The sequence below is a fragment of the Eptatretus burgeri genome, chromosome 6 (genome assembly GCF_056783735.1).
Source record: "Eptatretus burgeri isolate ZD-2024b chromosome 6, Ebu_testis_v1, whole genome shotgun sequence".
Taxonomy (NCBI): Eukaryota; Metazoa; Chordata; class Myxini; order Myxiniformes; family Myxinidae; genus Eptatretus; species Eptatretus burgeri.
The window spans coordinates 48,520,139-48,547,279 of NC_140966.1; the positions used below are offsets into that span (position 1 = coordinate 48,520,139).

General features: G+C 42.3%; 1 protein-coding gene across 10 annotated transcripts in view; it reads left to right on the forward strand.

The window, feature by feature from the left end:
- Positions 1 to 27,141, forward strand: part of LOC147024721 (sister chromatid cohesion protein PDS5 homolog A-like) — a 197,904-nt gene that overhangs the window by 118,856 nt on the left and 51,907 nt on the right. For 8 of the 10 annotated variants that reach the window (XR_015059167.1, XR_015059166.1, XM_085884890.1 and 5 more), the window contains 5 exons: positions 3,235 to 3,334; positions 3,509 to 3,672; positions 7,779 to 7,902; positions 13,804 to 13,962; positions 23,128 to 23,196. Coding sequence is in view for 8 of the 10 variants with exons in the window: in XM_085884890.1 (XP_085741016.1) it covers positions 3,235 to 3,334; positions 3,509 to 3,672; positions 7,779 to 7,902; positions 13,804 to 13,962; positions 23,128 to 23,196 (616 nt within the window). In the remaining 2 variants the exon portion in view is untranslated. The remainder of the gene's footprint in view (positions 1 to 3,234; positions 3,335 to 3,508; positions 3,673 to 7,778; positions 7,903 to 13,803; positions 13,963 to 23,127; positions 23,197 to 27,141) is intronic. The other 2 variants (XM_085884895.1, XM_085884897.1) reach the window with 2 other exon arrangements.

The following is a 27,141-nucleotide window of genomic DNA, read 5'->3' on the forward strand; positions in this document are numbered from 1 at the left end:
AAACCACTTTACGCAGCCAGAGGGAGATCATGACAGATCCTCACCACAGGGATAAATGAGGCAAGGGAATGAACATCGTAACTCACACAAAATAATGAATATAACCTTATTTTGAGCAACGGTGGTTCAAGATAGATCACAGCACAGTATGAAGTGCTGAATGTATTTTGTGAGTTAGCATAAGAGGTGCATGGACATGCAGTACCAGAAATACATTGAAGTTGAATGAGATAGCAGTACACTGCAATTTGAGATTTATTTTATTGCCAGAAAATACTCTAACGATTTTTTTTTAAACTGTGGATTATTAGTTACAGACCCTGGGCATCTCAGTTTATATATTCTTTTCTTTTGAGCTTTCCGAATAGGAGCAAATAAGATGATTCATTGTTAGTGTGCTCTCTGGTCTTGTATTCTATCTTTGCAAAGTCTAATCTAACCAAATTACCTTTCTTATCTACTGGTACTGTCGAGAAGTTCTGTAGCCTCAAATACAACATCCTTTTGAGAGGGAATTGTCTGAGCTATTATTTGTAGATATAAAGGAGCCCATTAGTGTCGCACCAAAAACACTGGTCGACAAAATCGAACTTTTTTCTCTCATCTAAGATGTAAACACACTTATCTCGACCAATTTTGCATGCTCATTCCAAATCTGTTTTCAGTTTTCTTCCAGCACATCTAGTTATCGAAATTCAGTAAAACTCTTTTAAATCGCGGCCGTTGGGGTCCATAAAATAAAAATCCGCTGTTCAGACGATCCGCGGATTCGTCAATAATATTAAGAAAACCGCGAATAATATTAATAGAATGTAATCTTGCACCAACGGACCGTGGATAGGGAGTATAAGTGAACCAGTCGAAGACAGCCTTGTCCAACGCTGGATCCTGAGCCTTCCTGCATCTCTTGCGGCTCAGCCCGCTCTCCTCGTCGAGGTCCTGCACGAAGGAGCAAAGGTTGGCCTCCTCCTTCACCCATCCTCTCGAGGTACTCTCTTGTACCCCAGTTTCCCTGGATATCTTAGCTTTACTCTTCTTCCCAGAAACGATCCTGTCCACGAACAAAAGTTTTTCGGAAACAGTTCTGGATGTGTGCTTCCTCTTTTCCCCCGGCATGTTGACCAATGACGTCACAACAATGTCGGAGGGAGATGAAGAAGAAGCTAACTTCGATGTTTGAAAAGGCTGTAGAAAGCTGTAGAATGGTCGTAGAATCGCGGATAATCAATGTGTGGTCTGTGGTAAGTCGTCTAAGGTTATGATTGAGATGGATTTGGCCTGAGGTTTTATACAGAAGAGGTGAGAGCGAGTTTATGACACCCCACCACCTCAGATTCGCTCACGCGTGTCAAAAAGGACTCAATTGTTGAGTTAAACGGCGGTTTAAGGGCTTAAACCGTGGATTATAGCAGGTGTCGGCGGTTAGCGAACATATGTCAATGATTTGACAAGCCATTGTGTGTTTTACACCAACATCCGCGCATTCACACTTGTACAACAGTTCAGACCGCGGTTGAGATCAAAGACAGGTGTTGGCGGTTAGCGAACATATGTCATTGATTTGTCAAGCCATTGTGTGTTTTACACCAACATCCGCGCATTCACACTTGTACAACGGTTCAGACCGCGGTTGATATCAAAGACCCACATTTCACCCAAAAAATACGACTATTTGATGTTTAAATTTTGGGGTCCAAGGTGGACCCGCGGATTAGCCGATTTCGCGGTTAAAAAGGCCACCAGTTAAGAGGGTTTTACTGTATGGCCAACTCCAAATCTGTTTTCGGTTTTCTTCTCGCACATGTAGTTATCGAAATATGACTGGTGTTACTTTCAGCACAATTAAGGTAATATCGCTCATTGGGCGAGTTGACGTTCCACCTTTATTCATCTTTTCAGTATAATTCCCATCAGTGTTATTATATACATCATACACTTGGCTAAATTTATACAGGACACACTTATGAAAAAAGAAATGTTTGGGTTCGTGAAGTTGCCTTAATTAATTATAATTAAGGGAATAACCTTTCAAATTTGATCGGTCTCATTATGAAAATTAGACGTGTTAGAGGAAACCAAAAAAACAGATTTAGAATCGGTGTCCCAAGAGTTATCTAGCCCACCTATAATTATATCTAATGAAAATGACTTGTTGGCCTGTGTGATCATATCGGCTCTCTGTAACAAGCTGACATTGCTTCCTCGAATATCGTTATCAGTAACAACACCACGTTCTGATACTGATAATAGAGCAAGCGCATTCAAGACTGCAAGAACCAAGATCGAGAGAAAGTGGCAGTCAGTCGTCCTGGACTTCTTCACGTTAGGGGAAGAAACTACTAGGTTTGCTGTCTGCAATGCTTGTCAACAATCCATTTCACATGGAGGAAAGACCACAAAGACTTTCAACACAACAAACCTCATGCTTCATTTGAGAAGCAAACACAAGCAAAACTTCCAGAAATACAAGGTGCTGAAAGCTGATGAGTCCGCAAAAGATGTAGAGAAAACAAGAAAAAAACGATGGTCATTAGAAGAGAGTGCAGATCATGTGCGACTCTCGGATATCAATGATCTTAGAGCCCAGCGTATCCACCAGCGAATCGGTGAAATAATAACGGATTGTCAACCATTCTCGATTGTGGGTGACGGAGGAATTTTCTGCTTGTTGAAGGTGCTCGAACCATTTATAGTAGGCTCTGTAATGTCTGTATGACAGAGACGGTTGTCACTCAAATTTATGAGGGTGCAAAGTCAGAGGTGCAAAATAAACTTTCCATCATTTCTTGGGTTAGTTTCACTCCCAACATTTGGAGTACTAGGATAAACTGTGATTTCCTCCTGAGTTTAACAGCCCATTAATTATCGGTGTCAGTATCTGCATCAGTATCGGCTGATTTTGGCAAGTAAATATCGGCTATCAACATGTTGCTAAAATTTTTATATCTGTGCAATATCAGAGCCCATGATATATTTGGAGAAAATAGTTGCCCTTTGGGCAAGTCTCTCTGTCTGTCTATCGTTTGACTGTAACAATGGTTCAAATGGATTTGCCGAATAATATTCATTCATTTTCTTTCAAAACATTATGATGGCAGCGAAATTGCATCTTCCCTTGTCCAGATATATTAAATTGTCATTGTTCATCTCCTGCTTTATTACATTTAGTTTTGACACATTGTTGTCTTCTTTAGCACTGCATGAAGTAAGTGCACATTTTTCCTGCATTGTTAGGGTGTTAATGCGCTATTTGGATAACTTGCTGCACAGTGAAGATAATGAAGATGACATGGGCAATATTTCTTCTGTCCTTGCTGGATTTGAGCTGTTGCGGGTAAGCTTGCAGTATGATGATAGGCGATTGTGTTGATGGGCGAACATAAATGATGCTAACTTCATAGTTTGAGTTTGGGTGTGAGGCTAAAAATATTCTGCTGATGAAACGTTATTGTGGTCAGTATTTTGATGCTTCACAATGATGTGTATGCACCTGTGCGCACATGGGCAGGTTCTGTCATTTGTGCACACTACAGCGTTCCACCAAGAACTGGTGTACGAGTTATTGCTGGCATGGCTTCGTCTCCCAAAAGCAAATGGAATATACGATGCCGTGCTTCAGATTCTACGGAACACAGGCTCTCATATTGAAAAAGATTTTCCACATATTACAATGTATGTAGCTTTATTTTGCTGCCATTTTGTATCTAAGTTTCTATACTATGGAAGAATTGAACCACAAAGGATTGTGTGACATGCCTGCTGAGAGTGAAAATGTGGGTAACAATAGGACATTACTGTCACAGAGACAGTACTACATAGAGAAGGAAAACTTTTTTTTGTGTTGTACTTGGGGATTAACAAAAGATGGAAGTGAGCTACCATTTGAAAGAGCGATGGGAGGGGTAGCATCAATTAAAAATGGGAAGGCTACCCCAGAGGAAAGATATCGGGGATGAAAAAGTGGAAATGAGTGGACAGCATAGGTTTGGGGGTAGCAAGCAAAGAAATACCAGAAGTAGAGTGCAAATATATTTATGCTGGAGAAAAGATGGTACATAGTCCAGTCAGGATGCCAAAGCCCTTGCGTTTTTTGTGCTTGATATTCTTCATCTGCATCGCCGTCTTCCTTGGAAGACTCAAACACGACGACTATTGTTTCCTCATCTGCGTGCCCGTGTACATCAAATACAGGCAAGTGCTGCTGTGTGTGGCAGATTGTACAGTAGTACTTCCTTTTTAAATTCTCACCAAAAATTAGATGGAAGCAATGTTTTTTTTTTTAGCTCGCCTGTTCGAAGAACAGAGAGCTATAGCGATACCCCCGGCGTGAGCGTGAAAATGTTAAAGTTTTTGGTGCAAGTTATTTCCTTTCTCATGTTTTTTATCCACCACACTATTTTTTACTGATTACAATATACAAATACATATATTGCTTTAAAATTATTTGGATCAGACTTCTATTCACTGCAATGCTTTATAAAAAAATATTATTAGACTAGTCTTTTTAAAATGATAAATGTATAAACAGGCGAGCATTGGGTGGCTTTGACAGCAACTCTCTGGTTATGTCTTGAAATCCTCCAATCATAAGCAAGCAAGTGAGCTTGGAGGCAGTGGTGTCTCGAGGAGTCCTGATCCGGAGGCAGTCCGGCTGAATCGCAATGTGACATTTGTCATCATTGATGTGCACGGGCACTACACAAATGTTTATTCACTGGGTCATTGTAAAGTATCCTGATTGTGCACAACTCAAGTTGAGTGAACAGCTCATTAGCTAGTTCTTCTTTCGCATCAAGTCACTGTATTATCACCCTCTAATCAACTTACTTCATTTCAGAATTTGTTTCATGGCTGTAACCTTGCCACAGCCAAAGAAGCCTCCATGTGTCTACGTTAATCAATGCATAAACCCCAAGAACAGCAGATGCTTTCTCATGACCTGAAAATAATGAATGACAGTCGTAGTATGTTGGACTATCTCCTGATCTCTTCTTGGGTACGTACACATTAAATGACTCAATTAAATGACTGTTATAAGAAGCAACAATCAGTATCTTCAAAATCAAAAACCATGGCACAGGAGTTGGCCATTTGTGCCGCATGGAAGAACGCCCTTGTTTCAGTTTCATCTAATTATTTGGATTTGAAGCATGATTCACACTCCATTTCTCACATTATGTAGCAAACATGGTTCGTGGTGAAATACAGGTAGGTGACGGTGGTAATTGAATGAACACGACTCATTAAGAAGAAAATGTTGCAGTCTCTGTTTGTTAGAAGGCTTCGACAGAAATGAACACCAAGACGCCCCTGTAGCATTTTGTAGGCATTTCTTTGTCAGCAACAGGAATGACGTTTGAAACAAACTCGAATGTTTTTGTGTAACATTTTTGTTCATGTTGTTTAAGACTGCCCTTCACCATTTCTTCATCATAGATATCGTTTATGAAATGGAATGCCACCGCATGTGGATGACGAGCCACTCGGTAATTTACGAGACTGATAGCATGTTCAGACCATGTCTTGCTTGCTGGTATGTTGTTTCATGCCATCCTGACACCGATGGTAATCTGATGGTGGTAGCAACAGCCTGGAGGGTCAGCAATGTCATGAATTTTTACTTAACAGGTTTGTGGAAAATCTTATCTGCTGTGAACATAGAAAGGCTCACAGAAGTTTTTCTGAACTGCATGAGCTCTTCTAGATTTATAGTGAATGCTTCTCTGCTAGCTAAAATATCAATGAGTTGCTTCCTTGCATTGTGGTCATTCAATGCTCAACTTCCTCGCTTACTCTTGACAGCAGGCATTGTTTTCATCACAAAGGGTTTGCTTTCCTTCGAGAAATTGGCTTTTGTATTGAGTACTGGAGGACAGCCACTCCAGAATATTTCCACCACATGCTTCCTTTTGTCATAAGCTGTATGGAGACTCTTACTTCTGATGGTGTTTGTTCATTACAAAATTCATGTCCCATTCCTCCAAAGCTGTAGTCACGGATCACGTATCTCGCGCTCTTTGTTCTTCCTCGGTGGACGTAATTCTAGGTGGTGGTACAGAGGTTTTTTGAATTGTCACCTGTTGCAGTTGTTCCCTTTAGTGCATAACAATCAGCTTGTTGACTACGCTGATAGCAACCACGGATATTTTTTGTTTGTTTGTTTGGTGAATTAAACCCAGCACCACCTCTGTTCTTGGATTGCTTGTTCATCGTCATTTTGATGATCTTATCAGGAGGAAACTTGCTGTAATTCTTGCCACTCAAGAAAAGTGAATATATGGCAGGTCTTTTAGCCTTCTTGTCTTCACTCAATGTTGATGTGTACTAATAATAAATACATAGATATCATATAAAAGTTAATGTCATCATAGGCTGCCATTATTTGTAGCATCCTATGACAACTGGTTCGGTGTTTATCAAAATTGGTTCCACTCTTCAAACAACAGCACTGCTGAAAAAGCACTTCCATATCAAGGTGGTTACCGGGCCAGTTTCTGTATTTGAATGATATCTTGATTCAGTGGTAAGCAAAATTAATGTTCTGGGTATTGGATGTGTAATAAAGGGTTTTTTTTGGGGGGGGGAGGAGTGGTGGGTCATGATTCATGGACCAAGCTGTGAGGTTTTATTGTTCTCAAAGTTTTGTTCCGAGGGCTCTTTTCATGATTGTCACTGAGCACCGGACAGCTACCAACTACAGTTCGTTTGTATTAATATTCCCAACGAAGTTGGTGTCCCAGGGATTTTCCTATACTTAGTGGAGACAATGACTTTTTATTTCATGTGACAAAAACTTTGTGAACAATAATTTGCTCCAATAAATTATCTACTTATTCTATATAAACTGCTCGTAGTTGTATTTTTGAGTAAATAGTTACCTCCACCACCGAAGGTTGACAAAGGTTATGTTTTCACCCCTGTTTGTTTGTCTGTTCTTTGTCTGTTTGTTTGTCTGTGATTGTGCAGGATATCTCAAAAAGTTGTGGACCGATTTGGACGAAATTCGAGGGACAGGTTGGGTGTGTGATAAGGACGAACTGATTAGATTTTGGTGAATATCAGAATCCGGATATGAGAACATTCGAAGAGAGATGGAATGCCTGGTGTTGGCTTCATGGTTAGGGTGGTGGGCTTGGGATCCGAGGATCCCGAGTTCAAATCCCACTTGGCTGTTGAATTACTACCACGTGTGGTTGACTCTGCCTGTCATCATTCCGAAGTTGGCAAAATGAGTGCCAGCTTGCTGGTATCCTGTGTCGGAGTGGCGACCCATCCATGATTGTGCCCAATAGCCTAGGACACTCTGCACTGAGTATGGTCCCAATGGATGGATAGAGAGATGGGGCCAAAAACGATATATAGCTTAATATTTCAAAAAGTCGTGGATGAGTTATGACAAAACTTGGTGGATGAGTTGGTTAGGTGACAAGAACAAGCCGATTCGATGTTTGTTCAGGTTCAGATTCAGATCCGGCCTATCAGTAAGATACAAAACGTAAACTGTTCAGCCTGGTGGAGGTATGCGCTCTACCGAGTGCCATTCTAGTTACTTACTGACTTGATGATAATGTCACAACCAAAATGCAATGCAAACTGACAACTGACAGGCACCATTGTTAAGTTGGGTTCATTCTTTTTTCCATACCATCTTTCCATACAATCTTTTCTTATTTTTTATTTAAATTTCTTCATTACTGTTTATTGTATAAAACACCAGTTGCTGTATGCTTATTTATATCATCGTTTTGTTCTTTGTCTTTTTCTTTGTCTCCTGGAAGAAACCTTATACCAATTTTATTCAAACTGGCCCGGTTTGGTACATCTCACCTTGCAAAGCATGCTGTACATTGTATCCGACTTCACCTGTGCAATTGGGAGGCTCATTTCAGCAGTTTAATTAAGGTATGACAAACCTGCACTGCCATCAAGTTTGGGGCTAAAGGGTTGACGTGGGGGTAATCATAATGAGAATGGGAAACTGAGACATACAGGATCTATATGTTCAAACCAGTGTGCCGCTGAGCAGCTCAAAGAAATAATGTGGGTAAGGTGAGAAGTGTAAGCAGGATTAGCCGAAGTGTAAGCAGGATTAGCCACTTTTTCCATGTCAGTTTGATACCCCTTCAAGGCTCACAATAAAGTTAAGTGGTTTAGTTAAAAATACATAAGAAACACTGAATTTATAATCAAATCTCTGATTAGAATTGCATTTTTCTTTTTTTTTTTGTCGACATCGTCAAGACTTGTAGAAGAGCTAGTACACTAATCGTAACAGGGTGAATTAGAAGGGCACTCGGTAGAGTGCATACCTCTACCCCACAGTGTTTGAAATATCATGCGATATATCGTTTTTAGCCCGATCTGTAAATGGTGAAGAATCACTTAAAAAATACTAGTAGCCGGATCCATATTCGGATCTTCACCAAAAGCTAATCAATTTGTCCTTGTCACACACCCAACCTGCCCACAAAATTTCATCCAGATTCGTCCACAACGTTTTTGAGATATCCTGCACACAAACTGACAAAGTCAGAGAGGGGGTGAAAACATAACCTCATTCCACCTTCGGTGGCAGAGGTAAAAACTTGCATGCATTGAGTAGACAAGTTGGACAAAGAGCTGTTGGACATGGGGTGGACAAGATTGATGCAGAAGGAAACTCCAAGAAGGGAAAAGTGAAAAATTTGAAGGAGGAGGAATTTGGATGGGGTTAACGAGGGTATAAAAGATAATGGTTTCATGTAGGGGACGATCGGAGATGGTGGTGAACAGATGTCTTGAAGACGTGAAGGGAAGAATAAGATTGAAGGGGATATGGAAGTTTTATGTACAATGTCACGGCTCATATGAGAACTAACACAGAACGTATAACAAGGGAAGCAGGAGACGAGGAGGCAGGAGAGGGAAGCACAAATCGGTGGGGAACAGAGCCAGCAGATCCGTGGAAAGGAGAGGGATGGGGTGGGTTACATGGGATAAACAAGATGGACACTGCAGGGACTTTCAGGAAGCAAAGGAGGGAATTTGAAGGTGGTGGGTTTTTGGGTGGATTAACGGGGGTAGAAAAGATCATGGTTTGGAATGGGGGAAGATAAGAGATGATGGTGAACAGCTGTTTTGAAGACCTGAAGGGAAGAGTGGGATTGAAGAGAGTGTGAGACTTTGTTCCAAAGGCAAGAAAAAAGATAAATGAAAGAGTGAAGGTGAGCAGTGATTCTTGACTTTGGTAGTTTTACCAGAAGGGGGATGCTGGCGGGCCTCGAGCGCCCTTTTGAAATATGGGGGGGACAGATAGCAGACAGAGGGGCGAGGCCGGAGTGGACAAGGCAGGAGACAGAAAGACAACCGACCTGCCTGTGTTGAGAGAGTGAGAGACCCAAGGTCTCAGCCTCATCGTGGGAGATACCAATGATCCTAAATGCCTCGGCTTCTGCAGCTTGAAGACTAGAAAGGTGAGAGGCGGGTGCACCATCCCATAGGCGAGATCAGTACTCCATCAGGCTGTGGATGAAAGCTTTGTACGTGGTCAGGAGCTTGGGTGTGCCGAGGAAGGACGTTGCATGAGACAGAGGATGCCCAGTCTGCGACTGACTTTGGAGGCCATCTTGGAGATGTGGCTTTTCCAGGAAAGATCATAGCAGATAATGAGGCCCAAAAGCTTGAATGAAAGGACTTCTTCAAGGGGATTGTTGAGAAAGTAGATGGGGGGGGGGGGTTCCAGATGGTCCTTTCAGAGAGGCATAGTGAGAGTATGAGATTTGTCAGGATTGAATGACATGTTGCAAGTGTTGGACCAGCTTGTGATTTTATCCAGATATGAAGAGGCTGCTCCTTGCTGATCTGATGGATGACAGATGGTACGGCAGAGGGTGGAGTCATCAGCAAAGAGATAAAGAGGATTTTCCAGAGAGATCATTGATGAAAACCAGAAAAAGAACAGGGCCCAGAACATTGCCTTGAGGAACTCCAGCCTGGACAGGAAGAGGGAATGAAAGAATTCCATTAAGGACCACACGTTGACTGCGACAGGAGAGGAAGTCTGCAAGTCATGAGTGGAGATTGCTTTATATACCATGGGAAGAGAGTTTGGTAAGTATGGCGGGATGCCAGACCACATCAAAAGCACGCAATATGTCTTGGGAGATGGCTCTGATCTCAAGCATATGATCAGATTAATCTGGCATTGAGAACCTCCATCCATTGTTAGGAATGCAGGAGCAGAGTACATCCAGGGTAGAGTGACGTGATCTGAATCCAAATGGATGATCGGAAATCAGGCCATTGGAGAAGAGGAAGGATTTAATGTGAGAAGTGATGATGGATTCCATAACCTTGCTGATGATTGTGAGAAGCCTGATTCGTCTGCCATTGCAAGGATCTGTTTTTGCACCATTTTATGCAGAGCAGTAATATTTGCTGATTTCCAAGCAGATGGCAGATGACGTTTTGCAAATGAGAGGGTGAATAGAACAGAGTGAGGGTGAGCAAGAGCAGCAGATCAGGTTTTTAGGACACGTGAGCTGATGCCGTCTGAACTGGTTGCAGAATCAGAGTCGAGATTTGACAGCAAAATCTCCACCTTGTCGGGAGAAAAGGACACAGTGTCCAGGAACAGCTGGGTGCGACTGGGTAAGGTGGGTACAGAAAGCGATGAGTTTGGGACACAAGATTTAGAAGCAAACACGGAGTTTCGGCATTCAGTCTTTTCACGTGCAATGTCAGTTGTGTGGCGATTTCAGGTGAGGGAGGGGATGGAAGGGGAGTATCTTCCAGAGATAGACTTAATATGGTGCCACCAAGTCTTGGAGGAAGGAGACACGTTTGAAAGTTCATTCCTGAGGTTGGACAGTTGTTGTTTTCTTGCTCTCCTGAGAGTGGACACACACTTGTTTCAGACCCTTTGGAATGTACTGAGATTGCCTTCGGTCATATTTGCCTTCTAGGAAGCGAAGGCAAGTTGTTTCAGAGCAACTGCCCCCACCACAGGATTCAGTGTACCATGGGTGGGAAGAATTTTAGAATAATTGAAGATGAGATGGGATGAATCTGTGCATGAGAAAGAGCAGATTTCTGTGGAAGAATATCCAGGCTGAGTTAACATCAGGGGCAGTAGATATGGGAGACCATTCCTGAAGAGAGATGATCGCTTGCAGTCCCTGCCAATCTGCTTGAGTGAAATGTCAGACTCACCGTCGTAGAGGCAGCTCTCTGAGAATACCCAAAGAGATGTTGACTTTCATAACATATGACCAGATTAATCAATTGGAGCAATGGAAGAGCAGGAGACATTTGCAGGAAAGTTTGTCATCACCAAGTCTGGAAGGGAGGTTTTGGAATTGGGAGAAATCTGGGCTGGAAAGTTTACAGATTTAATCAGTTCCATGGAGTCATAGTAGTCCTTTACTGAAGTGATATGGCTGGTGAGAGATGTATTAACATTGCAGTGTCAGTTAACACCCAGCCAAGTTGCATAGTGACAATTGAAATTGCCACATATGAGGAAGAGAGAGATGGGATGAGTGGTTAAAAGTTTGGCCATGTTGTCTGAGAAAGAGAGATGTAGATGGAGTCATCACTGTTCGGGGGACGGTACAACACACAGTTGAAGAGGAGTTGGGAGAGGAGTAGAAATGATAATCATGATTGAGTGAAATATGGGAGGTGTAAGGTCAGTACAAGGGTGGTGGGAAATGGAATTATTGAGGCAAAGTGCATCTCCGCCATATGGGCGTGATCCAGGCCAATCAAATCGGAGGAGACACTAACTGGAGAGAGGCACTAAGGAGTCTGGGGCGTCTTGTGGGAGGAAGTATTTTGTGAAACAGATGTCTGGTTTATCGGCAGCGACCTGGATTGAGAGATGTCAGGTTTGAGCAGAGACCTTGGATGTTTGAGGTCCACACAGTTCGAGATTGGGGGGGGGGGAGGTGATGCGTAGGGATGGTGCAGGATAGGGTGGGAGGCTTTGTGTGAGCAAGGTGAGGCTTTGGAGGGGGGGAGTGAGGGGGATGGTTCGAGTGTGTGGGGTGTGGGGGAAGGTTTGAGTGTGATGGGTGTGGAGGAAGGAAGGTTTGAATGTGGGGGAAAGTTTGTATCTGGGGGGTACAAGGAAATGTTTGAGTGTGTCGGGTGGGAAGGTTTGAATGTGTGGGATGCGTGTGATGCAGGGGAATATTTGTGTTTGTGGGGTGTGGGGGAAGGTTTCAGTGTGTGGGGTGCGCGTGAAGGTTTGAGTGTGTGAGGTGTGGGGGAAGGTTTTAGAGGGTGAAGTGAGGGGGCAGTATTTAGAGGATGGGATGAGGGGGAAATATTTATCGGGTGGGGTGAGGAGGGATGCAGAAAGGGGGGATATGAAACTTTGGGTGGTGTGGAGGTGGATGCTTTTCCTGATTCGAAATTCCAAACTTGAACAGAGATAAATATCATGGGATGGGAGATTATAATGCTTGTTAAATGCTGCTCTGTACGAGCAGGGGGCGGGAGGTTTGTGGACGAGGTGCAGAGCAGACAAATACCTCAGAAAAATAATCCCTTCGAAGAAGAAGAGATATATCGTGGTGGAGAAGAACACGTGTAGCATTTGTGAACGAGATACAAGGGTTAAAATACATTCTTCAAATGATATATATATATATATATATATATTTTTTTTTTTTAAGAAGAAGCATTTATATTTCATGTAGATTCAGTTTGGAGAAAAGAGGGGTGTGTGGGAGGGGGGGGGCAGTGGATATCGAACCAGGAGCAGAAGGAAATTCAACAGAAACGATAATAATCATTAGGGAGGAAAATATAAAGTTTATTTTGTTTGTTTGTTCTGATTTTTTTTTGAAGCAAGGAGAGGAAAAAGAATAAGATAGGATAGTGTTGAGGAAATAGAAGCAAAATACCCGGGTATACACCCAGGACAAAAACAGGACACACTTTATATCCGAGGAAGGCCTTGAAAAAGGCCATTTAGGCCTTTTCGTTACCGAACGAATGAACATGAAATATTGCACAGGACAAAACAGCAACATTTTGTCGAATGACATAACACAAAACACGACGATTCCTGTTCGGAAAATTAAGCTTTGGTGAGGTGGAAACGAGCAGCTCAGATTTCACCATGCATGCTTGAAGAACCCAAACCAGAAACCTTTAATGCATATAATATGGGTCTTTTCCTTGGAGTTTTGTGGCACGATTTGCATTCTGGCCACCATAAAAACACTTCACTATGCAAACACACTAAAGTATTGTGTGTTGGGGTGGAGCTGAGGCGTCGCTCACCAGACGGCAGTCTCCTCGGGTTAGCCTGAGGTGGTCTCTTTGGGTTGGTGTCTGGAATGTCCTATCCCTAAGAGATGGGGATCGGCCTGGGGGATGGCCAGATGGAGGCCCCCGGAGTACTGGCGGAAAGTGGACACAGCGACGCGCTGTGGCGCATGCTCCCCATGTTTGTAATCTGGGTCTCAATGCAGCCAATTCAGTGTCACTCCTCCCTCCTATCCTTCCTTTCTCCCCATCACCCTTTCCAATCGGTATGTTAGGACTGTAACTTGCTGTTTTATCATCTTGATAAGTGTCTTCTCGTTGAGAAATTATCAAAAACAGACATTTTTAGTTTCAACTTGGCATGCACTGTTTTTGCTTTTTTTCTTGCAATCATATTCATCACCTACTTAAATTTATTATTTACATCCTCACTGCCTTTTGAGTGTTCAGATTCTAGTACTGTAGCTTGTTAAAATGCTGGGCTATAATCATCATTGCATCTTTTAAATGTTTCAAAATAATTAACTCAAATATTGTCCTACACAGTCGATGAAAAACTTGCTTTCAACGAATGAACCTGAGAAACTGGCTGCCCCATTGGCCAGTCTTGGTCACATTGCAATAGCTGGACGGCAGGAGTTTGCGGACTCATTGAGCCCGTTGATTAACGGCTTTGTCTTGAAAGAGCTTCTCTGGAGCACCAAGGTAGGAAATTTGCAACTGTTAACTGCCATACCTCAACTGCATTCAAAGTGAATGAAGCAACAAGGGCTGGATTAATCCTATCCGAAACATTGTCAAAGTTATAAGCTTGTCGATTTTGTTTAACTGGCAGAGTACCCACCCTTCGGGTGATCTTGTTCCAAGCATGCAACACGTTATTCTGAAACATTTTTATTTGGGCAGTATATGGGCAACTGAAAACTTGCCTCAATCGCTCCCAAAAATAAAAATATAACCCGGGTTACAGTCCTGCATGAAGCAAACATGTACTTGCTGCTTATGATTCAAAACACCTCACTACACTGGAAAACGTGTGGATGGGAACATGTAAACTCCATGTAAAGGGTGGGGACTAGTAATACCCTTTCCCACCTGGAATGCTGTAATACACTTTTACATAGAGAATTTGCATGCCTACCCCCCCCCCCCACCAAGACCACCGGCAAGGATAAAAACATCCCTATACACTAATTGGGGTCATGCTGATCCTATGCAGTAAATCTGGATGTAATCGGCCCAGAACTGTGGGAGAAGTAGCATGACAAACAAACGTACACCGGTTCCTGAATTATTGTAAGGATGCAACATCAAGGTTGAAAATGGTTATGTTTTGTAATCATCTAAAGAAATTGTGTCAAATTACAGGCATTCATCTATTCTGCTTAAGCAGTGCAATGACAAAAACCATAATCCTTTCATTGGATTCTTCAAGTGCTTTTGCCTCATCCCTTTTGGTTTCATTTTCTCACAATATGTGGATATCATCTCTTTTAAAAAACAACCCACAATCTAAATTTTTGTCTCTCAAGTGTCATTATTTTCAGTGGAATTGCAAAACATATATATATATATATATATATATATATATATATATATATATATATATATATATATATATATATATATATATATATATATATATATATATATATTAGGGTGGTCCAAAAAAGTCGAAAAAAATAGAATATTTAATATACCCTAATATGTTTAATATACCATACCCTAATTTAATATAATAATAACTAAATAAATAACTAACATATTTTTCGTGAATCATTGAATCTAAAACACTGGATGTTGGGCCAGCTCGAAATAAGTTCAGGCGGGAGTGGAGACAGCAATAGAGGCGGAGATGATAGTGGTATTTGGCAAATGAGACGAAATATTCTAATAGTTTGTAATTCCATTGATTGAAAAATTAGGGTATGGTGAGATGCGAATCCGTACACTTATGAACTTCCTAGGTGAAAATGGAGTGCATTTTCAAACTCAGTGGGGTTGATTTACTCTAAGAAATGTTTAGACGGCCAACAAATTAATTATAGATTAGAAAATATCGAAATGAGTCGGATAGGTTACTCAACTCCAGTAACGATAAATCTTGTTTTAAGTCATATTTTCGAAATGCTAGTGAATTCAATGTTGGTGCAGTCATTTCGTAGACTAAATCGACTCCATAGAGTTCGAAAATGCACTCCATTTCCACCTCGGACATCCAGAAGTACCCGTAATCGTACCTGACCATACCCTATTTTATCTAACTCATGAAACTAAAAGTCGTCATATGGAGCGACCTCTAAATCACCTCCAACCAACTTAAATTTTTGTATGCGCGTTATTGAATCACAGTGGAATAATTTAAGGCTTGTGGAGACAACATCTGAAATTTATATTTTTTTTTGCTGTTTTTGGACCACCCTAATATATATATATATATATATATATATATATATATATATATATATATATATATATATATATATATATATATATATATATATATATATATACTGTATATATATATACTGTATATATATTAACTGAATGACTTTACAAACTAGAAAATCTACCATAAAACTCATTCTTTATTTATCTTATAAATAGTACTCATTCTCTAAAGTTTGAATAATTAACTCTGAAACATTGTCTTGAGGTTTACAAGTATTTGCTACAGAATCCAACGATTACGAGTACATATTTTATGGCCCCAATTATTTCCATGTTCTTTTGGGGTTGGCTGGGGAAAGTTTTTGGGCCAAATCTTTGGCCAACTGGATGATCAGGCCTGATGGTTGACTGAAGGTGGCAGGAATTTGGAATTTGTTCAGGGTGTGATAACTCCTCTGCTCTTCATGAATGACACCATGGGATCTTTCACATCCATTAACTACATGTAAAAGTTTTCTCTGAAAATTAAAATGAACTATGTCCAAGCTTTCCAAAATTTCAGGCAGAAAATATTTTTGTGACAACATATTGATTTGTAGAGATGTTCCAAAAGCTCCAATAATTTCTGCAATTTCCTCCTCCATCCCTCCATCTATCCATCGATTGGGACCATTCTCTGTGCAAAGCATTGGTGCTGCCTAAGCAGTCTCCTTGGCTATTGGGTACAATACTGGATGGGTCACCACTCCGACACAGGATACCAGCAAGCTGGCACTCATTTAGCCGACCTTGGAAGGATGACAGGCAGAGTCAACCCCACCTGGTAATAATTCAACAGCCGAGTGGGATTTGAACTCTGGATCCTCGGATCCCAAGCCCACCACCCTAACCATTAAGCCAACACCAGGCATATAACTTCCTCCTCAGTGATCAATATTTTGGCCCAAGGCTTTGGTGGTTGAAATGGCAAGCCATCTTCAATGGCATCATAATGAATTTGGTAAAATGGTTTTATTTGCTGCTTACCATATTCCATATTTTGCCATATTCCTCTTTGAAACAGTGCTGAACAATCAGTGAAACAGTGCTTAAATATCGAAGGGGGTGCTCAGTGATAAATTAATGCTCTGGAAATGCTGGAGCATTGAAGTGAAGGATTCAAAGCCAGTATAAATTGCACTCAACAAGTTGGTTCATAAACCTGAGATATTGCTAAGCCCACCTACCTGAGACAACAATGACTGCAAATAGTTTGAAGACAGCATGTCCATAATATCTGACTACATTTTATCATGGAGTTATAACTGATTGTGCAGGGTGTCTAAATACTGTAATGCCTCATTTGCAGTTTTTTGAAACATTTTCACTGACTGTTTTGCACCTACTCCCCGTCTCCTTATTCTAATGTACGCCTTAAATGTGGATGTAGGGGTGTGTTCAACCCTGCCAGCAAGCTGTGCAAAATGCTAGTCAACCCGTGCTCTAGACTAATCTAGAGCACAATACGTCACCATGTTTCCAACTACGTCAGCTGACCGCATGAGGTTATACTCACCTATTCTTGCCAGTTTCCCACTGCCACAGGCTGGCAGAATGGCCTTGAGGTATGCACTCTTGCCTCTTTGCTGTCTCGCCTGTGTTTTAATCTTGGCCCAGCTACAAACTGTCATCCTGCTATCTCGCAACAGGGTGATTCATCAATGTGTGTGTCATCATTCAGATGGGCGTTAAACTGGGCATCCCATCTTGTCAGCATTATTTGGTAGATGTGAGAGATCCCATGGTGTCCTTTGCGAAGAGAAGGCAAGCTATTGTCAGCACCATGAACAAGTTTCAAATTCTTCCTCTAATCTAAAAGGGGGCATTGCATCAGTGGCACAGCCATGCTCCCAGTAATACTGCAAGCAGCAGCCACAGGTTGCATAGGAAATGAAATGATGACCATTGTCACATTTTATTTCACTCCATAGCCTATATTTACAGCTAGCACCGAGCCTCAAATATTATAGAATCCTAAATAATGAGCAATCATTTTTTTTTTTTATTGTACATATGCTAGCATATAACTGCACCAATACACCACTTAATGAAATCATTTGTGATGGGATTATTGTGTATTATTCATTTAATCAAATTCACCATCAGTGCAGTCTCATTTATTATTTATATTTTGTTCATTTCCTCTTATTCTTCTTGAATCAAAATACCGGGCGTAGTGGCGTGCGCCTGTAATCCGGCTACTCGGAGGCTTGGGTTGGAGGATCGCTTGAGGATGGGAGCTCTACACTGGGCCGCGCTATGAGAGGGTGTAGGGCAGCCTGGAATCATGGCGAAACCCAATCCTTATCCCTGTGTCGTAAGAGGTGACCAGGGTTGCGTCAGGAAGGGAATCCGGCGTAAAACCTGTGCCAAATTAGTATGCGGATCATAACACATGATCCGCTGTGGCGACCCCTAACGGGAGCAGCCGAAAGAAGAAGAAGAAGAAGAAGAAGAAGAAGAAGAAGAAGAAGAAGAAGAAGAAGAAGATTTTTCTTGAATCAAACTTGATCTCCTTCAGATTTTGAACAATTTGATATTTCATAATTTAAAGTGTATATTTTTATGTTCATTCTTTGATTCATTTTGAAGTGAAATGCCTCCAAGTGAATGAAAGTAATCTGTGGCATTGGCATTATACTGTACAGTAATGTATTTGGCCAATATTTATTTACATTTAGTGCCATTATTTACTAATTTTTTTGCCCACCATTTTGAGCTCCAAATTCAAGACCAAAAAGGGAAAGTGAAATAAATTTGTGGCCATAAAAAATGTCTTTTTTTTTGTCATGCGTACAAATGGCTATGTAATCGCATATACCACAGGTTTTGCTAGGTATAGACAGAAAAGTGAGCCTGGCTGCTCAACACTGCTTAAAAAGCTACAGCTTTTGGCATATGGCACCATATCACAGTGCGAGTGAGGCATAAAGTTACTCCTGGCCTTCGAAATACCAACCCTTAATGTTCCCCCAATTAGTTATGGCTTACCTTCAAAGAAAACACTTGAAATCTTGTTTTTGAAATTAGGAAAATAATTTAGGTCCTGTTGACCAACGGCCAATCACCAACGGTCTCAGGACACTTTTTATCCACTTTGTGTAAATGCCTAAATCGACGTTTCATTGTTTTTTTTTTTTAAATAAGCTCTCTTTTGTTTGTCAAAAATATAGCATCCTTTTTTTATGCCAAGCCCATGACCTAACTTGCATATTTTATTGGTAATTTCAGAATACGTTGTATATATGAATACAGTATGCAAACGAATACGATTACCTGTATTTACAGTATGCAAACCTAAGTAATGTATATTAGAGCTGATTTCCTCTATTCTGTTTATTACAGTATACAGTACACTACTGTATAAACATTTCAAAATATACTAAAAATGTTATAAATGGTGCAAAGGTGACATTAAAGCAATATCTAAAGATGGCTGACACAAACTCACTACCAGTACAATATGCTTGAAATATCAGTAAGGGGCGGCTCCTCACTTATCGACCAATTCGCTTAACGACCTAGTCGTAGGAACGGAACTTGGTCGTTAAGTGAGGATATATGGTATTCATTGTTCCCAAAAGAAGAACCATTGTATGCATTTTTCACACTAAGCAACACATCAAATAGCCACCTCTGATGTATTGAAGAAGAAAGAACAAGCTTTGGGTTTTTTTGACAAATCTATAGAAACTAAGTTGACTAATACCAAAACATAGAATTTTGATAAACAAGCAATAAATGTTATAGACCTTTAAAAAATCTTTCTGCACTTATTTCCTGCAGAAGATTTATTCTTTATTGAGTAGGTAAATCGTTAAAAGTTGTTTGTTTGTTTTTTCTTTGTTGTGTAGAAGTTTGTTTCAAAATTTGTTTTAATTGCCTATTTAAAATAATTATGTTAGCCTTTTAGAGGTTCTTGTGGAAAAAAAAATTGAATTCCTATGATCTCTATCAACAATTTTCATGAGGATTTGCAAATGTCTACCATGACATTAGTGGTAGACTAATGTCATGGTAGTGTCACCAGATTCTCTCAGCGAGGGAGTCTCATGAGTGGAGGAGGCCAGTGGGTCGTCCACGTTGACGGGATTGGGGCAAAGCCTTCGGGACCCCCAATCTTTGATAGGAGGGAAACCACGGGGTAACATCCCTGGGTCAGATTGCGGGAGAGTGTGTCGGAGTGGTGCTGAGGTGTCGTCCACCAGACGGCGGTCTCCTTGGGTTAACCTGAGGCGGTCCCTTCGGGTGGGTGCCTGGAATGTCCTATCCCTAAGAGAGGATGATCACCTGTCTCTGTTATCATCTGAGCTCAAGCGTTTGGACATCGGGATTGCAGCTCTCTCTGAGGTTCGGAGACCGGATTGCGGCGATATAATGGTGGGTGGTTACACCTACTATTGGTCTGGTCGCTCTGATGGTTACCATACCCAAGGAGTTGCTGTAGCTGTGTCCAATAAGCTGACCCCAATGATAATTGAGGTAACACCGGTCAACGAGCGTATTATGAGATTAAGGATTCGTCACTCCTTAGGTGTCATTTCCATGGTCTCTGTTTATGCTCCGACTGAGGCGAGTGATCTCACCGTGAAGGACACATTCTACGCCACACTCGAGTCTGTGGTTGATCAGTGCCCCAGACGAGATACACTTCTAGTCTTGGGGGATTTCAATGCATCGACTGGAACTGATAGGGACGGTTATGAGGTGTGTGTTGGTCCCCATGGGTCAGGAACTATGAACCAGAATAGCACTAAGTTCCTTGACTTTGCAAGAAGTCATGGACTTAGGGTGGCTGGTTCATGGTTTCAGCGCCCACAAGCTCATCGCTGGACTTGGTATTCCAACGCTGGCGGTGTGGCAAAGGAGATTGACCATGTCCTCATTGACGGTCGTTGGAGGATGATCCAGAACTGCAGGGTCTACCGGAGTGCTCAGTTCCTCAATACTGACCACAGGCTTGTTGTAGCAACTCTAAAGCTGCACCTTAAATCCTGGAGAATGGTAACATCCCAGCCGAGGCTGGATGTTGCCAAGCTCAGGGATGAGAGAGTAGCTGAGGAGTTTGCGAACAGGCTGAGTGGACACTTGGGGGGTCTGGGTGCTTTGGGGGGTCCTGAAGAGTTGTGGAGCGCCTTCAAGACCACCGTCCTTGATGTTGCCGGTGGATGCCTTGGAGCTCACCGCAGGGCAAAGAAGAATTTTGTCTCTCAAGGGACACTGGATACCATTGACCAGAGTCGCAGGGCCAGGCTGAATGGCAGAGCTGAGCTGTTCAGGGAGCTGAGGCGTAAAACTGTACGTGCACTGAGGGTGGACAAGGAGGCCTATGTGCGAGGAATCTGTGAGGGGGTAGAGCATCACCTGTGGACAGGTGATTCTCGTCCCGCTTACAGGGGAATTCGCGCATCACGTTCATCCAAGCCCATCCCTCGGAGCACTACAGTTCGAGCAGAGAGTGGTAGGCTCTTGACAGAGGAGTCTGAAGTGAAGGCCCACTGGGCCGGTTACTTTGAGCGGTTGTACCAGGCTGATCCCCCAACTGTCGAGTTGGACGTCAAGGGTGTTTCAATCCCTGTTGCTGACCCTCGAATCAACTGTGGTCCACCTACGCTTGTGGAAACACGGGCTGCGGTGAACCAGTTGAAACGGGGCAAAGCTCCAGGGATCTGTGGCATCCATGCCGAACTTCTCAAGGCTGGTGGAAATGCTGCACTCGTGTCGTTGCATGCAGTTTTGTGCTCTGCCTGGAACACAGGCATCATCCCAACTGACTGGAAGAGGGGCCTTGTTGTCCCTCTCTGGAAAGGGAAGGGTGATCGCCAAGACTGCAACAACTACCGAGGGGTGACGCTGCTCTCAGTGCCGGGCAAGGTCTTTGCTCGGATAATTCTCGATAGAGTTTGCCACCATCTGCTTGAGCACCAGCGTCCAGAGCAGTCAGGCTTTACACCAAAGAGGTCAACGATTGACCGTATCCTTGCACTTCGTGTCCTCACCGAACGCAGACGAGAGTTTCGGCAGGGGCTGCTTGCAGCCTATGTTGATCTCTGTAAAGCATTCGATTCAGTGAATCGGGACGTCATCTGAAGGATTCTTGGTCTTCGTGGGGTGCCACCAAAACTGATCGATCTGATGTCTGAACTCTACTCTGGTACTGAGAGTGCTGTGAAGTGTGGTGGTACCATCTCTGACTTATTTCCAGTTGTTACTGGAGTTCGTCAGGGATGTGTACTTGCCCCCACACTTTTCAGCACTTGTATGGACTGGATTCTAGGGAGGATGTCGGAGAGATCAAGTTGTGGTGCGTCGTTTGGGAATGTCAAGATCTCGGACCTTGACTTTGCAGATGATGCAGTCATCTTTGCGGAGACTTTAGACAACCTCTTGGGGGCCCTCGAGGTGCTGAATGAGGAGTCGGAGCCGTTGGGATTACGGGTTTCTTGGGTCAAAACTAAGATCCAGGCTTTCGGTGACATCTTGGATGCTGCTGTCCTGTCTGTGTCTGTTTGTGGTGAGGATGTTGAGGTCGTGGAGAGATTCACTTACCTTGGCAGTGATATTCATGTCTCTGCTGGCTGCGAGTCAGAGGTCAATAGACGTCTGGGTCGGGCCTGGGAAGTCATGGATTCACTGGATCATGGGGTGTGGCGCTGCCGGTACCTGTGCGGGGGGACGAAAGTCCGAGTCTTCAGGTCCTTGGTACTTCCAGTCTTGCTCTATGGGTGCGAGACTTGGACTCTGACCAAGGATCTGAGATGGAGACTTAATTCCTTTGGTACCAGGTCTCTTCGGAGAATCCTTGGCTATCGCTGGTCAGATTTTGTGTCCAACGAGCGGTTGCTGAGAGAGACTCGGATGAGATTTGTTACCTGCATAGTCCGTGAGCGTCAGTTGCGGCTGTATGGACATGTGGCTCGTTTTCCTGACTCTGATCCTGCTCACCAGATTCTCTCAGCGAGGGAGTCTCATGAGTGGAGGAGGCCAGTGGGTCGACCACGTGCCTCATGGTTGCAACAGGTTGACCATCATCTCAAGGAGATGGGGATGGGCCTGGCATCTGCCTGGGGGATGGCCAGACGGAGGCCCCTGGAGTACAGGCGGAAAGTGGACGCAGCGACGTGCTGTTCTGGCACATGCTCCCATACCTGACCTGACCTGACATTAGTGGTCCTAACTTTTCACTTGTCTGTTCTCTCAATAAAAGCATTAAACAAGTTTTAAATATGGTGATTGCCAAAACATCCCTTATATCAAAGAGTATAAAGAGTAGATCCATAATCTTCCCCCCAAGCCTAACTCCAGCTCCAGCCTTAACATCCAAACTCAAACTCTTCATCCTACAGGTAATGTACAACATTGCAATAATAACCAAACTAACTTGGTCAACAATTCCTGCTCTTTAATAATAGTAATTGTGATCTCAATTTTTTTTCTTAGTTCCCAGAAAAGGAAAGTGATGAGCATTGGACAGACAAAGAAAATTTGAGCAATGGAACACAGGCAAGGGTAAGAATGTAAAGTTGTTTCACAGAAACAGTCATAAAGATTTTGGTCTTCCCAAATTCTCAAGTTTGAGCACATATCTTATGATACTGTGATTTGTGGTCAAAATCCCATATACTGTGTTGATTTGTCTATTGCATATTAAACTTATAGTTTGATATGATTTCATTTTTTGTTTTTTGCTCATTTTATCTTTATGTGTGTGGGATTTCCTGCTACAAGCTTGCCTTTTGGATTTTCAACCTCCTTCAGTAACTTAAATGTCTTCTTCATACCTGTTTCTTTTCTTGAAGGAAATAAATGTTGGTTTGATTGATTGATTGATTGATTGATTGATTGATAATGCCTTTGTAATTCTCGTAAAAAAATTATAGTAATGGCTTCTAACATCCATCATTTACTAATAATCCTCTATCTGAATAATCAGGGTCCCCACGCGACTGGGAAAACGTGAAAAGACCGGGGAATTTAAAATGCATTTTCCCGGCCAGGAATATGAAAAATGGCTAAATTCAAAAAGCCAAAAACCAAAAAAAGTCAGGAAATTGCCGGGATTTTCAGCACTCTCAACTTTGCCATTTGTGGGAATTTTCAGTTGCAGCAACATCTGGAAACATTTGTTAGGCATTCCGAAATGTCCGGAAACAGTCAGTTTTGTTACGGAGGGTGAAAATTTCAGTCAAAAGGAGTTATTTTCTGACTTCCTCATGATCTCGCAACTGGCATTGCATTGAAAGATTTGCAGTGATCACGTCACAATTGCATGGTAAATTTGTGTGTTGTCATTCAATCATCACTACATTTCATCCAATCTCTTTGTTGCATGTTCAATTACCCAAAGTTATTTGTTTGTACAGTATAATATACAGACTGGAGTTAGCAAACAACTTGTTTGACAAGAGAGTGATCACAGATCACATTGATAATGTTGGTAGCTTAGAAAGCGAACGTTATCATAACCAAGGAGCTGATAACCTCAGCCCAGCGGGGTAGATCGTAGTATCATGCCCATCTTGATGAAATGGAGGAGGAAGAGAAGGCTAGAAAGTCTGAAAAAAGAACTTGTTGAGAAAGAGTTTCAGGTGCTAAGGAGAAAGGGAAAGCAGCAGGAGAGTGAAATAGCCTTACCAATGAAAGACACTGATGAATCATCTGAAAAGGCAGAACAGTGACATAGTTTTAGCCATTTGCCTAAGGCCAACACTCTAAGCAGCTAAAGACAAATAGAATTGCTGGGAGAGGTGGTTAAAGAGTTAGGAGGAAAAACACAAGTCTTAGCCAACATTTGAAGATTATGGAACTGAAAAACTGTATATGCACTATTGTTAACTCGCAAAGGTACCCGGCATTTCTGGACAACGCCGGGTCCTTCTTCCCACCCCGCCTACTCCCTTCGGACTTCCACCCCACCCCTTCTCCTCTCTCTTTCCACCTCAACCATTCACTTCCCTCCTCCCACTTCCACCCTTCCTCTCCCTCCTTCCACAAAGGTACCCGCCGTTGCCCAGAATCTAGCATATATCTCTTGGACAACCACAATTAAGCACACATTTAAAGATTCTTCGCTGATGGGAACACTTTGAGAAAGGGGGGGGGTGGGAGATGGAGAGGGGTGGGCAAAGGAGGGAGCGAGAGAAGAGAAGAGAGAGGGGGGAGGGAGTAAGGTGGGGTTGGTGGGGAGATGGGGAGAGGGGAGGGTTGAGGGGGAGTGAGGGTGTGGGGAGAAAGAGGGGAGGGGTTCTCGACTTGTGTTTGTTGGTGTGACTTGTAGTGGGGGGGAGGGGTTGACTTACAAATGGTCGAGGGGACTTCAGGGAAAGCAGGGAGGATGGTACCGTCTGTTGGCATTGGTATAGAATTGAACAAAATGGGGAACGTTAAAACAGCACTTCAAACAGGATAGCAATACCACCCATCACTTTCAAACAGCACGTACCATTTTAAAAAAGATTACAACGTGGGCTTCCCTTGAGCCATGCAACTTGAAACTGCGGCTGCCCCCCTGTGTACCCACTCTGGAACTGGAACTCTATGAGGTGAGGGTTACATTTTAAAGTTGTCAGATTTAACTAAGAAAATGGAAACCACATTTATATATCAACTTAGTTTACTTTATCACCTTAACATTGATTTGAATGTCAATTTGTAATTTTATTTTCAAAAATGACAACCGCTGTGATAAAAAAGTCAATTGCACTGTGGACTGCCTTGTCACTGCTTACAAACATCGGTTGATAAGGAATGGCTGGCTTGGCAAGCGATTAGCGATGTATACAGCAAATCGTAGGTGTAAAGATCAAGCTCTATTATACAGAAACCATTACGACCTCTTCCCAGATAGGTCATTTTGATTAGGCCAAAACGAAATGGTGGATTAAGACCCCTGAGAGGTGAATGAGGGCTGGTGAAGGAGAAGCCTCTTTTTGTTTTTTCATGATGAGATGAGTCTATTATCTTCAAAAGGGGTGTTAAAATTTACCCAAATACCCAATTTTCATTCATGCACTTTCTTGGAGTTAGTTCCCTTAGTATGCATGCAAAGTTTCAGGCTGCTAGGTTTCATAGTTTGGGGGGGGGGGGGTTGGTCATAGTTTTTTTTCATAGTTTCACACCCTCTCTTTTATTATTATTGTAGATGGACGATGAACTGTGTTACGTTTCGAAGCATGCTTCGTATTGGACACAGCCACTCTAACTCAAGCAGAACTATGACTGTATGGAATTCCACAATTGCTTCAAATTTAATAGTCACTTAACTTTGCCTTTGGGGTGTAATATTAAATTACATAATGAAATGGGTATTTTGTAATTTTCTTTTATCTCATTACTGACTATATGGTCAGAGCAATAGTCTTCTCATCAGAACAAGGAAACAGCTTGGAAAACTGATGGTAATAACTTATTGACTGCATTTTCTGTAGAAAACTGTAACCTTGAAAAATGAAAAATTCACCTTGAAGAAATCTAACTTGGCAGTTACCAACACTTTCTTCAGACTTCGCCAAAACTAGCTGTGCACCTGACAACACCTATACTCAAAATGCTGGCATCTACAGGACTATATTATTGTGTGGAGGCGTGACCTTGCAGATGTCTATATAACCTGGGTCATGAAAGGTGCAGACTACTCTTTAGATCATCTTTTACTCTGTATTAGCCTGAAGTTTCAGATGAACCTCCTATGAGGAAAAACTCCCATAAAATCAGAAAGGAACTTCATGCGGAGAAAACAGGGGTGCGTACTCTGTTCACAATATTTATTGCTGCTGTGGTTAAGGACATCTCCAAAGACCCTGAAGATGGTTTATATAACCAGTCCAGATCTGATGAGAAGTTATTCACTCTTACTGGTAAGAAAGTAAGACAAAGTCAAAAGTAAGATCCTAGAAATCTGTGTTCGTGACTTCCTATATGCAGATGACTCGGTGCTGGTAGCGCATTCCCGAGATGAGATCCAGGAAATCACTGACCATTTCACTACTGCTGCCACAAGTTTTGGTATTACAGTCTACATATGAAAGATAGAGGTCCTTTTTCAACTGAGGCCAAACGACCAGTACTATGAACCAACAGTATACATAGCTAGATAACCTCCCCAACTGGTAGAGAAGTTCACCTATCTTTGCAGTATTGTATCTAACTAGCAGAGTACCTGCTCAATGGGCAATCTTGTTCCAAGCATGCAACACGTTCTTCTGTCACATACCTTCATTTTGGCGGTGTTTAGCTAAATGACAGCTCTGCATATGCAAATCATACCTACTGCTGATAATTCAAAACACCTAACAGCACTGGAAAATGTGGGGACAGCAATACTGCACTGTAAATGATGGAGACTTGTAATGCCCTCCCCTACTTGGAGGCGGCGCTACACGATACACATTTACATAGAGAATTTGCATTCCCCCACCCTCCCAAGACCACTGGCAAAGAGAAAAACACCCCTTT